The sequence below is a fragment of the Myotis brandtii genome, unplaced genomic scaffold (genome assembly GCF_000412655.1).
Source record: "Myotis brandtii unplaced genomic scaffold, ASM41265v1 scaffold490, whole genome shotgun sequence".
NCBI classification, from domain to species: Eukaryota; Metazoa; Chordata; class Mammalia; order Chiroptera; family Vespertilionidae; genus Myotis; species Myotis brandtii.
In genome coordinates, this window is record NW_005368708.1 from 1,995,779 (window position 1) to 2,011,051 (window position 15,273).

Genomic DNA, 15,273 nt, shown 5'->3' on the forward strand with positions numbered 1-15,273 from the left:
AAATGCATTTTCCCCATGATATAGTGATTAATTACCCAATTTTATACTAATCAAACCCAACAATATTACAGAAAAGATACATCCTGATGAATGACTCAGGAAAGATGACCTGTGGTATCTTTGAAATAAATACACTGTTAAGGAACAGCAACAAAATATACCAGATCTTTAAAAAGAATCCTGAAGATACAGACAGGAGATATGTACATATAACCTTATAAATTTTTTTAAATGAGCAACTATGTGTTAGCTACAATTGTATTATAGCCCAAGATAGAAAGGGAGTCAAGATTTAACAACAAAAAAACCTTCCTAATTCCTCAATATTTGAGTTCCTAATTTCCTTCAATCAACTAATTCTTGCCGACATGTCATAAGCAGTTAACTCTTATAAATCAAATGTGAAAACTATACAAAATATTATTCTGTAAGTCAACCCATATACAACAGCATTTGCTCTAGAGTAGTACATAGGATAAAGCAGGGGCCCACCGCCTGTTTTTGTAAATAAAAATAAAGTTTTATTGGAACATAGCCACAACCACTCATTTACAGAGTATCTATTGGCTGCTTTCACGGCACACTGGCAGGGCTGGGTGTTTGCAGCAGACACCGTATGAACCATAAAGCCTAAAATGTTTACACTCTGGCCCTTTACAGAGTTTGCCAATCCCTGGTAAAAAGGGTAAGATGGGTAAAGCTGAAGAAAAACCTTAATTAAAGTAGCCGCCAATGCACAGATGAAAAACTCTAGAGCACCAGAAGCAAATTCTAGTGTATACTTCACTAAAAACATGACTCTTCCTACACAAAAAACTGGAGCCCAAGCCCTGCTATGCCTATACCTTAATCTTCAACCCCATCACTTGCCACATCAGCTCACTAAGAGGATACGCAGTGCGTTTATCCTCCTGTGACAGGAATCACCTCTCTTTCTCTCTTCTCTTGTAGCTTCTGCTCCTCCTCTTCTTTCTCTTTTCTCTGCTGTTCTTCCCATTCTTCCTTTAACTTTCTCTTTACAGGGGGGAAAAAAAGGAAAAGTAGTATTTTTTTCAGACTTACTTTTCACATACAGGGCAAATAAAACAATTTTTTACAACATTGATAAAATGAGTGATATCCATTTTTTTAAGTTCAAGATATTTAACTCTTAATGAGTTTTGGGTTAATTAGTCAACTGGTTGTCTGATAATACTGTACCTCCTGTTCTTCCTGCCTTTTTCTAGCTGCCTCTTCCTTTTCTTTCTTTATTCTGAATTCTTCTTGTGCCTTCTGCTCCCGCAGCAACCACTCCTCATGTAATTTTTGCCTATAAATGTGATAATGCAATCAAATAAAAGAAATGGGCAATAATCTACAAATACACACACACACACATAATAGCAAAAAATGGCATGTTTGGAAATGATTAAACTATCACGAAAGACATTTTCTAGAAAGCAGTTAAGTGGGAGTAAGAGGGTCAGAAGACATGAGTAACGATCTTAGAAAAGCACTACACTTATTTCAGCAACTGTCTTCCTAGAAGGCAATAGCTTAAAATCACTACTACATTTTGTATTTGTGACATCTCTCACATAAAACAATGACACTACAACTTTCCCTGTCGGTTGACCATAGTGATGTTTAGATGCCAATAAAGCAAGTAACAAGTTTCAAAGCCACATCTAGCTTTTCACATTCAAAATGTATTACCCTTCCTATTCTGCACATTCTAAAAGTGGCAATTGCAGGATTGCAGCAGTAGGGAAAACTGGCATCTTCTGCCATAAGCCTTTGGACTGCTACTATATACAGTTAAGAGACTCCTGTGGTTTGTCCCAAGCACTGAAACAACTGAAACAAGGAAAATAAAACTAAATCATCATGTCTTTAAAATGAAGAAAGTTACAGGTTTTAAGAAAAGATGACAAGGAGTTATAAAAATAAATTAGCAGGTATCTAGTTTATTTTAAAAATGACCAATTATAAAGAGTGATGCTATCTTAAATTGGTGTCTTAGACATCAAATATCACAAGTTTCTAATTTAAAGATGGGTTATGGCTCAAAAGTTTATTAGCCAATCGGGGGTGTTTAGAACCCAGATTGCATTTCCCCATGGAATCTCGAAATGGGAAATGAAATATGAGAAATTGTTCTACATCTCTTCAGCAACATTAGGAGTTAAATAAGGTTTTATGTCTAGGGACCTAGTCACAATTTCAAATAATCTATGGGGAAAATATATTCCATTTCCAACTGCAGATTCTAGGAACACGTCTTTTAGCCATGATAGAGACTGGCATACTGCAAATGTTGAGAGTTACACATGGATTTTTGACTGTGCAGAGAGTCGGTGCCCCCAACCCTCATGTTGTTCAAGGATCAACTGTGTGACAGCACTATAACAGAAATCTATAATAATAAGAACCAGAGTTATCACAGCACCTCTTATCTGCTAACACTATGCTAAGTATTATGCATTTATCCCAATTTTATGAGGTAGGTACTATGACTGACTTTATCTCTGTATTTAAGGCAAGGAAATTGAAGCTTAGAGATTAAGCAACTTGAATACAACTACTAAGTAGCAGGGCCAGGCCTGAAATGCAGATCTGGCTGAATCTACTCCATGTTCCCAATCACTATTACATTTTTTTCTGTTTGGCATTTTGATCAATTCATCTAATTATGTGCTTAGGTACATAACAGGAATTAATTATAAGAAGCAACATTTCTAATGAACATACTAAATAGAGAGTGTCTATAAAGTTCTTTCTCCTTTTAAAACATTTTTATTTTTTATTGTGGCAAAATATACCATAAAAATTTGCCATTTTAACCATTTTTAAGTGTACAAGTGAGTAGCATTAAGCAAATTCACATTACTATGTTTAACTTAAACAAAGACAAAACTACCCCCTGAAAAATACTAGAGAATAAAACACACAATATTTTGGCATCTTGGAATGAGGGAGGCCTTTTTTAAGTCAGACACCAAGGCAAGATAACATGATGAAAGTTGACAATATGAAAATCAAATGATGGTAATTAATGCTGTAAGCCAAGTTAGGATTGATGACAAATGAGAAAAAATATACATCACACATATGACAGATAAAGAATATTCTTAATCAAGTAATAACACTGCTCACACAACAAACTTAAAAAATATGTAACAAAAGAGAAATATGCAAGACTTAAGCAAGCAATCTATAAATATGTAATAAAATATATAAAAAGATACTCAACCCTACTAATTAAGAAATGTACATTTGAAACAATGAAATACAACTTTTGACTATAGGAGTTTATAAAATTGATAATACCTAGTGCAAGTGAAGGTATGGGGAGATGGGCACCTTGATTCACTGTTGGAGGGGCTGCAGACTGCAAACTGGGAAGCCCTTCCTACCTGCCCATCTACATTGTATGTGTATTTATCCTTTGATCGCAACCATTTCATTTCCAGGCATTTTCCTAAGGAAATAATAGGACAGTTACCAAGGATATATATGGTCACTGCAATTTTTTTAAAAAATCCTCACCAGATGACATGTTTTCCATGGATTTCAGAGAGAGAGGAAGGCGGATGTGAAAGAAAAACATCAATTGCATCCATATGCTGCCCAACCGGGATCAAACCCACAACTGAGGTACGTACCCTTGACAGGGAATCCAACCTGTGACCTGTCAGTGCTCTGGCCAATGATCTAACAACTGAACCACCGGCCAGTGCCTTTTTAAATACAACTTTTTATATAATAGCAAAAAACTTGAATGTAAATAAATAGTACATAGTAAGCAAATGTTAGTTAATAGTAAATTACCTACATGTCCATTAGTAAATTACAAATTATGAATAAAGAATAAATTATGCTATATCTATACAATGAATACTATGTTGCCATTGAATTGGTTGAATTGGATCTCTGCATCAACACTAAATGACCTACATATTTAGCAAAAAAAGCAATGTACAGAAAACGTATAAATATCATCCTATTATAGAAATACATGTACACTTTCTCTCTTACATTCTTTTTTTTTAATACTTACCTGAAGATTTTTTAATTGATTTTTAGAGAGGAAGGAGGAGGGAGAGTGACAGAAACATGGATTGGTTGCCTCATGTAGGCACTCGACCAGGGATTGAACCTGAAACCTGGGTATGTGCCTTGACTGGTAATCGAACCCATGACCTTTTGGTGTACAGGACTATGCTCCAATCAACTTAGCCACAGGCCAGGGCTCTTTTTTATATTCTTAACAGTGACTATCTTTGGGTGTGTTGAGTTCATTAAAGCCCTTTCACTTTTTACACTTCTTAATTGTTTGGATTTTTTTCGAAAACATTTATGAATTAGCAAAAACAGAAAAATACTTTCATTAAAAATATGACAACATCTAGTTATAGCCTGTCAGCTAGAGATTTAATTATCCAAGGTATTTTATAAGACTTATTTTGGACAGGGTGCTAGAAAAAAGACCCATACTCCTTAGTAAAGACATAATATTCAAATGAAATAACTGGCTTCACAAGAAGTGCTCAGTCTATGCTGACCTCTCTATCTCCAACAGCTTCTCTTCTTGATGTTCAATAAAAGATTCCTCCTCTTCCTCCTGCTTCTTCTGTGAGAGTCCTGGGGGAATTTAAATGTTTTATTAAACTATCTGAGAACAAAACCTTAGTCAATATTACAGGGAAAAAATACAGATACATTCTTTAATTTTTACATTTATGGTATGGCCCTATTTTCAAAACTTTCTAATAATAAGGCTCTAACTGCCCAACTTTGGTACAATCTGAGCATCAAAATGAAAAGGGGTCACGACCCACAGGTTGAGAACCGCTGGACTAGACACTGCCTAGACCAGTGGTTGGCAAACTGCGGCCCCTTGAGTGTGGCTCTTCCACAAAATACCACGGGCGGGCGTGCACGGACAGTGTGACTGAAACTTCGTGGCCACACTCAAGGGGCCAAAGAGCCGCATGTGGCTCGCGAGCCGCAGTTTGCCGACCACTGGCCTAGACACAGCCAATATGCAAAAGTATCTGTTGCCTGATTCGCTCAACTCCTCATCATGCCTCAAACCAAGCTCACACACTCCAGGTGATCACTAAAAGTTTTGGGTGTAGCCTATTCTCTACATTTATGTATCCTTGCATATATTTGATCATACAATATATCTAACTGTATTATACATGCAATTATGTATGGAATCATGCCAGTTTTACAACTTGCTAACAAGGCAGCTCATTCCAGGTTATTTTAAGTAGAAGTTGGTGCTAAAGAGACTACGTGTAATTGAGAGGCCGACATTTCAGAAATTTCTACCAATCATTTGTCAACTCACTCTTATAGCAATTTTTTAGAATACCTCTATAATCTAACCTTCTGGGCACTGTTTACCCATCTAATGTGTGCTATAATGAACTGCCTCTCCACAAAGGCTCAATCCCAACGCACTTTGCAAAGTCAAAGGGGATTAAAAAAAAATCCAATGCAATACAAACAACAGCTATAGGATTTAAAATGGAAAGAAAAAAAGTAAGAAGTTTAAAAAAAAGTGTTAGAAGAAAACAGGTTAATAAAGATAGCTGAGAACTTTAAGGGGGTGGGGAGATCACTAACAGCATCAATAACTTGAACTCACCCTGTTTTTCCTTTTATCCCTGATACTTTATCCTGCCTCTAGTGGACCAGTTTTAAATGAATAAAAAAGGAGGTGCTAACAAAGGTTGCAGTTAAACACACTTTTTCCATTCTAAATATTCCAAGCATTGCCTCTAAATCAAGCATGTCAAATTCGCAGCCCCTAGGCCACATGCGGCCCACGATGAATATGTCTGTGGCCCAGCCAATATAATGGCATGTAAGAAATCCTATATAATAAAAGGCTAATATGCAAATTAACCGAATGGCGGAATGACCGGTTGCTATGACGCACACTGACCACCAAGGGGCAGACGCTCAACACAGGAGCTGCCCCCTGGTTGTCAGTGTACTCCCACAGGAGGAGCACTGCTCAGCCAGAAGCCCTGAGCTGAGCTCATGGCTGGTGAGTGCAGTGGAGGTGGCGGGAGCCTCTCCCACCTCCACAGTAGTAGCGCTAATGTCTGACTGACAGACATCCCCCAAAGGCTCCCAGACTGCGAGAGGGCGCAGACTGGGCTGAGGGAACCCCCAAGCGCACGAATTTTGTGCACTGAGCCTCTAGTGTTTTAATAAAAATTCCGTAACTTAATTTTTACAATATTCTGTTATACATAATTATTAATAATGAACTACAACATTTGCTAATGACTGATTACTAATCGTGTTGCATTCATTCCCCTTATGTGCAGGCATACCATTTCTCTCCACTGATACCAGCAGCGAATATTTTAGCAGCCAATGGCCATGTCATTAGTCTTGGACTGACTTGTTTGGTGTGCGCAACAGGAAATACTGCTCTTTCCAAGAACAAGAAAAATAGGTTTATTTGTGTTACACTTATTAATTTGTGCAGTAATTCAGTGTCTGGTAAAGTAATGTTCAAGAAAAAATATTAATTTTTATTAAAATGTTCTGTTATTTTATGTTAACGATTACGCATTTATTGCAACCCTTTGTATTCAGCATGTCTCTATTGAAATAAACCTACGTTTCTATGAAAATGGAAGCTTTTGGGTTTTTTGCAGCCCACATACACTTAAACCTTATTTATTTGGCCTGTGTTAGCCTTTGAGTTTAACATGTTTGCTGTAAATAATTACTAGGCAACTCCAGTGGTAAATAAAACTTCTATGGCTTTGTTTCTCAAGGCCCAAGAATCCTGGTTACTTAAGGCCAGGGTCTGTGAACTTCAAGAATTGTCAGGATAACTTAATAAGCATATTCTGGATAATCTGTACAGCAACCATTATAGCTCGGTAGTCCAGTGTGATTTCAGTGCTTCCATCTACATTTGTAACTACCATATAATTTTATAACTAAGTTAGTAGTACTAATTTTATTATATTAAACAGACAGGTTTAATATATAAATGTTAGATTCCGCCATGTGAAGGACAAATGATACCATGGCCAGTACAGATGAATGTTCCACAGTATTTTAACAGAAAAATAACCACAGGGCAATAGTATTAGTAATAGCATTTCAAATTCCAATCAGTGCCATATTCATGTTGTATCTGTCTCCCATCATCTGTAACATCACATTAATGTAGATGTGATTTTTACTGGATGTGTAATTTCACTTGGTTTTGTATATATATTATTTATAGTTAAGTAAGAGTTTGGTAACTAGTTTTATGCTTATATATTTCAATAACATATCAATAACAACTTGAGTCAACAAAGGGTCTCTTATATTACTAAAGTTTGAGAGAAACTTGCAAAATGTCTAAAATCCTCAACTCCTGCTGGTTTTGCAAAGAAAAACATTCACCGAATACTTAATACGTGCAAGGGCTGTACTAGCTGCTGTAATTCATGATGTGCGCACCTGTAATGTTAGATAGTTCCTAAGTACCTACACACAATCAGTGGGTGATGATTCACCAAGACCTTTTCCTCCTCTGTAGTACGGTAACAAGGTTTCCGACATGGGTCTAACATAACTTGACTTGGAGCCCCAGCAATTCCTACCAGATACAGTTCTCAGCATCCTTCTGACAAGGGCAAGTTAAGAGAGGGCAGTGGGAGAGCAATTTCATTCATACACAGAAAACGGAGTAAGAGGCCGGTTACCTGAGTCTCTCAATCGAGCGAGTTCCTGACGGCGTTTCTTCCGTTTCTCCTTCTTCAGGGCGGCCCTGTACTTTTTGTGGCTGCGAAAAGCAGACAAGCACACTCGGCGTCAGTGGCCGCACCTGAGGCGCTGCCTGCCTGGGCTCCGCTCTTCTCGGCGCCCAGTGACAGGAAATCCCTCGGCCGCTCAGGAGTGAAATCTTGCTTCCCGTGTTTTATTTACAGGACACGCATTTGCCATCCCTCGCCCTTGCCCGCCCAGACGGCAGGTGTTCTCCATCCCGCCACCTGCTCTCCTGATCACCTCCCGGAGCCCACCGAGAGCCCACCGACGTCCGGGACAGGAGAGCGCCCCGGGAGGGCTGGAGCCGCCGCGGTCGCCGGCTAGGCCTAGCTCCCCCTTTCCTTCCTGCTTGCACACCCTCCATGCCCAGGCTCGGCCCGCTCCGTCCCCTCTTCCAACCAGCTCATCTCCCTCAGTCCAACTTACCTTAGTTTGTCCGGAAGCATCACCGTCTGGGGCGCCGCCATGTTGCCGGCGCCGCCACGCCCACAAGAGCCTGCCGGGAAAGGCGGGCTCCGGCGAGCGCGCAGCTGCGCGGCTGCGGACGGAACCACGTGGCCCGCGTTCTCCGCCCAGACGCACCCAAGATAGAAAACGGGAGGTTGCCGTCGCTGGCTCGTCTTCCGAAAACCCTGCACAAATAAATGTCTCCTTCTCGAGAATCGCTATGCCGGCCTGCAAGTACCTCTTCCCTCCTACCGCTCTCGACACCATAGTGGAATGGCTTGGGGCCCTGAGGTTAAAGTAACACTTCTTCCTCTTCTCCTCATTCCGCCCCCCCGCCCCAGAGCTCTCCTTGCTTCCCAGTCCGACTTCCCAGGCTCCGCCTCCTTCCGCGACTCCACCAATCAGCGCCTCAGACCAAGCTCCAGATTCACCCCTTTCCATTCACATCTGCGGGCTGCAGAGGTGAACTTAACTCCCTGGCCTAGCTTTGTACCTCTCGCCTCTAAATCAAAATTACTGAGCTACCCAATTCCTAAACTGTCCCGGCTTCCCCTAGTTCCTCCTTGTAATCATTCAACGGAAGCACAAACTCTATATAAAGCCTGTCCTACTCCCTCTTACAGAGACACTTGGAGTAACACACCTCCAAGTTGATCTTGTCCGGTTCAGTGCATCGGTATTTAGAGGCTTTGGAGTTGAATGGACTAGGAAACTCAAGCCTTGGCTCTCTGATCTTGAGTAAATTCCTTAATGTCTAGTCCTCAGTTTATCTGTAAAAATCGAGATAGTAACAATAGTTTTCAAATGTATGCTACGTATTGGCATGCTGCCTGGCAATAGCTGCTATATCATCACCGGTGTGAAAACTTCTCCACCCCCTCAAGAGTGGGTTAGGTATTTGTCCTGCCTGCGCTCCAAGCATAGGTATTCCACCTTTCATAACACCTATCACAATATATTGCACTTTGTTGCTTTCACAAGTCTTCTTGCACTGAATCTTTAACTCCTTGAAGGTAGAGACTTGGCAGTTATATTCTGAAACTAGAGAATGCCCTGAGTGATGCAGAATGTACCTATGCAAATCACCATTTTTCTATTTCCTGTGACCAGGACTTATGCTGAGAATTACTGCCATACTGAAAGCATCAGTGTTCGGGTTGCTGTAACATTTCTTATAAATTGCACTAGACTTTCACATAATAACAAGAAGGAATGTCTTCTAATTTTAAAAGTCATTTCCAAATTATAGTTACCATCATTTAAATCAGCGGTTCTCAACCTGTGGGTCGCGACCCCTTTGGGGGTCGAACAACCCTTTCACAGGGGTCGCCTAAGACCATCGGAAAACACATATATAATTACATATTGTTTTTGTGATTAATCACTATGCTTTAATTATGTTCCATTTGTAACAATGAAAATACATCCTGCATATCAGATATTTACATTACAATTCATAAGAGTAGCAAAATTACAGTTATAAAGTAGCAACGAAAATAATTTTATGGTTGGGGGTCACCACAACATGAGGAACTGTATTAAAGGGTCGCGGCATTAGGAAGGTTGAGAACCACTGATTTAAATGGATAAATCATAAGATAAAAATAAGGTATGTAAACATTTAATGCAAAGATACATTCTGCTTTGATATTCCAATAAATAAAACAAGGTTATCTTTACTCTGCAATATAACATACATTTCCTATTTTCCTTGGTGACTAAATTATATCTACTTATTCTCAAGTAAGTATATTTCAGTTTATGCCCCTTCTATGGGAAAATGCCTAAATTTTTATTTTATGTTGTCAGTAGAAAATAGCTGATTATCTAAAAAATATTTTACTTATATAAATCATGTAGTAGATAATGCTATTATTAAATGTCTTAGTTAATATAAAGAGACCAAACGATAGCCCATAAGTATATTTTTTATTTACTGCAAGCATAAAATGATTTTTAAAAAATGTCTACTCTGAATGTCAGGTTTGGACTCTTTCAATTAGTTTTTTTTTCTTGCTCTAGTAGGACAATGGTATTAGGATTCACTCAATGGTCAATGCAGAAACCCTCAGGAAAGAAAATTTCATTTTTTAATAAAATATGTTTTTATTGATTTTTAAAGAGAGAGGGAGAGGGATATAGAGATAGAAACATCAATGAGACTACTGACTCCTGCACACTCCCAACTGGAGATTAAGCCTGAAACCTGGGTATGTTCCCTGACTGACTGGGAATTGAGCTGGGGACTTCTTGGTTCATGGGTTGACGCTCAACCACTGAGCAATATTGGCTGGGCAGAAAATTTCATTCTTTACCTACTATTAATTTCAGTATTAAATTTGTTCAAGGACATACAACAGGGTCTCAAGTCTCTGCAACCCTCACTGCTATGCCTAGGGATATTAAAATAGCAAGATAAACTACTTATGAATGCATATTAATATGAAAAATGCTGATTTGTAAAAACTGATTGAAAGTTTTCTTTGGAGGAGAGAACTATACAATAATAGTTGTTATTATTTGAGTCTTGTCTAGTGATAAGGTCAAAGCAACACAACTTCAGGTGGTTTGAGAATGAATGGTGGCAGAATTGATCTCCCCACCTAGAACCCAAACAAAAGTACCATTTCTGAAGACTGGTTGAATTAAAAAAAAAACAGTAATAAAAATGTACATATACTGACAATGTCTTAGTCAGTTCTGGCTGCTGTAACAATATACCAGAGATTGGGTGGCTGATAAATCACCACAATTTATTTCTTACAGTCTAGAGCAGCCGTGGGCAAACTACGGCCCGCGGGCCGGATCCGGCCCGTTTGAAATGAATAAAACTAAAAAAAAAAAAAGACCGTACCCTTTTATGTAATGATGTTTACTTTGAATTTATATTAGTTCACACAAACACTCCATCCATGCTTTTGTTCCGGCCCTCCGGTCCAGTTTAAGAACCCATTGTGGCCCTCGAGTCAAAAAGTTTGCCCACCCCTGGTCTAGAGGCTGGGAGGATAAGATCAAGGTGCCAATAAATTTGGTGTCTGCTAAGTACCTCCTTATTGATTCATAGACGGCCCTATTCTCCATGTGTCCTCACATGGTGGAAGGAGTGAGAAAGTTCTCTGGGGACTCCTTTATAAGGGCACTAACCTCATCATGAGGATTCCGCCCTCATGATATAATCACCTCCCAAAGGCTCTACTTCTTAATACCATCACTTTGAGGGTTAGGATTTCAACATATGAATCTTGGATGGGGGGGGCGGGGGCATAAACACTCAGTCCATAAACACAAGAATGCATTACTATTTATCTGCAAAGTAGCCAGTATTGTTTATATGTACTAATTATATGGTAAAATTAGAGCTTATTCACTTAAATGAACTACCCACTTTGATCAATAACATTTTATATGAAACAACTTAACTAACAAAGTTGAATTAAAAATACAATACAACATTAAGTTAAATAAATATCAAATAAATAATGTGTTTCTTCTAGTGACAAAGAAAAATACCTAAAGCAATTTCAATACTGTATTTTTGCTAATATCATGTCCCCCAGAAAGACATCTTCCTAAACTTTTTTGAGGTGGATGCCTGGTTTTAGAATAGCCAACATTACCCTAACGGTCCAGTGGCAGGCAAACTGCGGCTCGCGAGCCACATGCGGCTCTTTTGGAAGAGCCACACTCAAGGGGCCAAAGAGCCTCATGTGACTCGCGAGCCGCAGTTTGCCGACCACTGCTAACCCATGTAGCACTGGGAAAGGAGAAAGGGGCTGGCAGCTTGCCCTATTGATGATGTCAGCAGATCATGCCCTGGTTTCATAAAAAGAGGTGAGCTGAGGGGAGCAGGTGGTTCTTTCCATTCTGGCTTCTCTAGTAAAATCCTTATGAGTTTTCCATTCACTTTCTGATCTACATGTTAGGATAGCTCGCAAATTTTACACACATATTCCATACTCAAAACAACTAATAGGAAGAAAAGCTCGTTCAACAAAACTAATATTATAAAGATGGTTTTATTAATCTAGCATTACTTAATGAAGATGAGCAGCAATTTAAATACAAAATTCTTTCTCAAGCCCTTTGACAGATCTTATCCCCTTCAGGTCTAGGAAGGTAGCAGTAAAACACTTTTGGAGACATGAAGACATAAAATGTTTCCTGCTAGGGTGTCTCAGTAGCCAGGGAATCTCTATTATCCCTTTTGGGGGCAGATAACTAAGGCATGCATGAAACCACACCCCAAGGCAGTTTCCATAACCTCCACAGGGAAGGTGACCAAAAATGTATTATGCAAACATACATACAGGACATGGCTAAGAGTGAAGAGGGTTCTGTTATAAATTACACCAGAACATGAGTAAATCAGGAGTTGTAAACTGAGAAACACCCTATAAATACAGGGCGGGGCAAAAGTAGGTTTACAGTTGTGAGTATGCAAAACACTGAGTTTATTAATTATTGTATTATTTTCCATACAAACAACTGTAAATCTACTCTTGCCCCACCCTGTACAGTTAACCCTTCAACAATGCAGGGCTTGGAGCACTGACATCCTTGTACGGTCAAAAATCTGTGTATAACTTTTGACTCCCCCAAAACTTAACTACTAATAGCCTACTGTTGACTAGAAGCCTAGCTGATAATAAACCATTGATTAATACATATTTTGTATATTATGTACTGCATTGTATTCTTACAATACAGTAAACGAGAGAAAAGAAAATGTTAAGGAAATTATAAGGAAGAGAAAATATTTCCAGTACTGTGCATATTTATTGAAAAAAATTTCGTGTAAGTGGACCCACGCATTTCAAATGCAGTTCAAGGGTCAACTGTACACCCTTTGTACCTCTAAGATATAAGGGTAAGCGGGTGTTCTGTACATTGCTTCTGGCTCCAATTTGGAAGACTCACAGCAATAGAATTTTGCATTAAGAGTTTGCAAGAGGCCTAGGAGGGAAGCTTGTATGAGAGGAATAATGTATATCTTGTGTGTTTACCCTTTCAAAGACAACTATGGTTTGAAACAGATCAATTGAGGTAAACTTTTCCCCCCACATTTATCTTTTTAAGAATTATATTCATTTCCCAAGGTATACTTGCTTCCCTTTCCCAGAAAAGGCATGCACCCTAGAAGCAAATGCCTTCACTCCCCCTTCCAACCTTCTTTAGGGCAGATATAGCCCCCTAAGTTTACATATACAACTTCAATTCTATCTTTTCTTCCTACCGAATTATTTATTTTTAATTAATAATACACATAGCATAAAACTTATCATCTTAACTTTTTCCAGTGTATGGTCCAGTAGTGTTAAGTATATTTATCCAACTCTATCTTGCAGACCAGATTAACATATTCATGAAAGAAATACTACTAATTAATGCAATATTGAGTCTGAACACAGGCTTATTGGCCATTAGAAACATTCCAAGATATTTACAAGCAGGGGCAACAGTGGCATGGATTCCATGGAATACGTAGAATTACCTAGATTTCAGCCTGTCCAATAAGTTTCTCCCCCTTTTATTGTAGCAAAAGTTTTCTAAGCCACTGTATAAACTGGGAGACTTATTTTGATCACCTGTCTTGCCCAGAACATCAACTAAGGAAATAAAGTTCAGACAGTTTTAAACGGAAGCTAAGACTGTTTTGTCTATGAAACAGTGTACAAATAATGCAAAATAATATTATAAACTATATATTACTAATCATTTGAAAAATACTTCCATAAGTATGTCATGAAAGAATTGTAAGTTCCAGGCACTTCAAGCATTTTCTTTAAAATGTTCTACACTGCATATGCTTTTTATATGATCAGGCCTTTAAGTAAAATATCTGATCTTCAGAAATGTAAAAATATTTTCAGGTATCAGTAAATCTTTGTTTTCCTAGGATTACATAATATTTTTTTCTGTATCATAAGTTGATAGTAAGTAAGCAAGCATATCATCTACTAGTAAGATAACTAAAGATCAGAGCAAATATGCTCACTGAGAAGGCCTTATAAAAGAAAATTCATCCATGTTTTAAAATAAAATGTACCTAAAATCATGACCAATGTTCAGCCAGAAAGTACCAGTTTGTGCCTTACCAGTGGTTAAATATTTTGATTGTCATCCCTACTTACAACTCTATATAACCACTAACTGATAATATAAAAAGACAGCTCAAAAAATGTCAGACATTAAAAGACATTATAAAAACCAATAGGTTGCTTTAAGAGAAACTTGAGTTTCTTGTTGCTACTTCAGTGATAAACATCATTATCAATAAAAGACTGAAGGAGCACTACCATACCAAGAAATGCACCTCTATAATTAGTATTAGGTGTTTAGAATAGTCTTAGTTAACAGTTTTTAAAAACCTATTATGTATTAAAGCAAAACACCACCTACATATGGGCGTCTTAGGGGCTAGCTTGGCTGGTCGATGGCTTGGATTTTGCTTGTATATTGAGGATATAATCATGACGGAAGGATGAGCGGACAGTGCGATTCATGAGGGGCTGCAGGGGACGGAAGTTGTCCACCATTCTTTTTTCTTTCTCCCCCTCGGAAGTGAAAAGCAGGGTCCGAAATTGCTCAAGCTAGAAATAGAAACAGGAAGCATAAATAATTTCAATGGAAAAACAGCTTCACTGCATTAATAAATTACTTTCATTTTTACGACTCTGAAACATTCCTCTAAAATTGGACACAGCAGAACTTATTCTGGGTAGGAATGCCTTCAGCATTGGACAGGGAGGAAGGTGTGTGGAGAGGAGAGCAGTAGGAGGTGGTGAAACCAGCCGGGCACTTGGAACCCAAGGACTACGGGTCAAAGGCCCTGTCCCCCACATATTGGCCATTTGCCAAGAACAAGTTACTTCATCTTTGATTCCAGGAACCTCGTCTTGAAATAGTTAAAACAGCAGCTCACTGAATGAAAAAGGAAAGGCCTGGTACATAAAGTAACAGCACCAAAAATGTTTTTGTGGGGTGTTTTTTTTGTGGGTTTTTTTTTCTTTTCAAATTTTAACTGAATTGTTAACACAATGTATCCTT

At 38.6% G+C, this 15,273-nt stretch overlaps 1 protein-coding gene across 3 annotated transcripts in view; it reads right to left on the minus strand.

Moving 5' to 3' along the window:
- The window catches only part of ZRSR2 (zinc finger (CCCH type), RNA-binding motif and serine/arginine rich 2), a 29,850-nt gene extending 15,038 nt beyond the window's left edge, over positions 1-14,812 (minus strand). The window contains exons 1-5 of one of the 3 annotated variants that reach the window (XM_014548037.1): positions 14,626-14,812; positions 8,206-8,996; positions 7,716-7,795; positions 1,201-1,309; positions 928-1,014 (exon numbers count right to left, since the gene is read on the minus strand). In XM_014548037.1, coding sequence (XP_014403523.1) covers positions 928-1,014; positions 1,201-1,309; positions 7,716-7,795; positions 8,206-8,667 — 738 coding nt within the window. In that variant the 5' untranslated portion in view covers positions 8,668-8,996; positions 14,626-14,812. Of the gene's footprint in view, positions 1-927; positions 1,015-1,200; positions 1,310-3,309; positions 3,461-4,544; positions 4,627-7,715; positions 7,796-8,205; positions 8,997-14,625 lie in introns of those variants that run through there. The other 2 variants (XM_005876630.2, XM_014548038.1) reach the window with 2 other exon arrangements.
- Between the last annotated feature and the right edge of the window lie 461 nt (positions 14,813-15,273).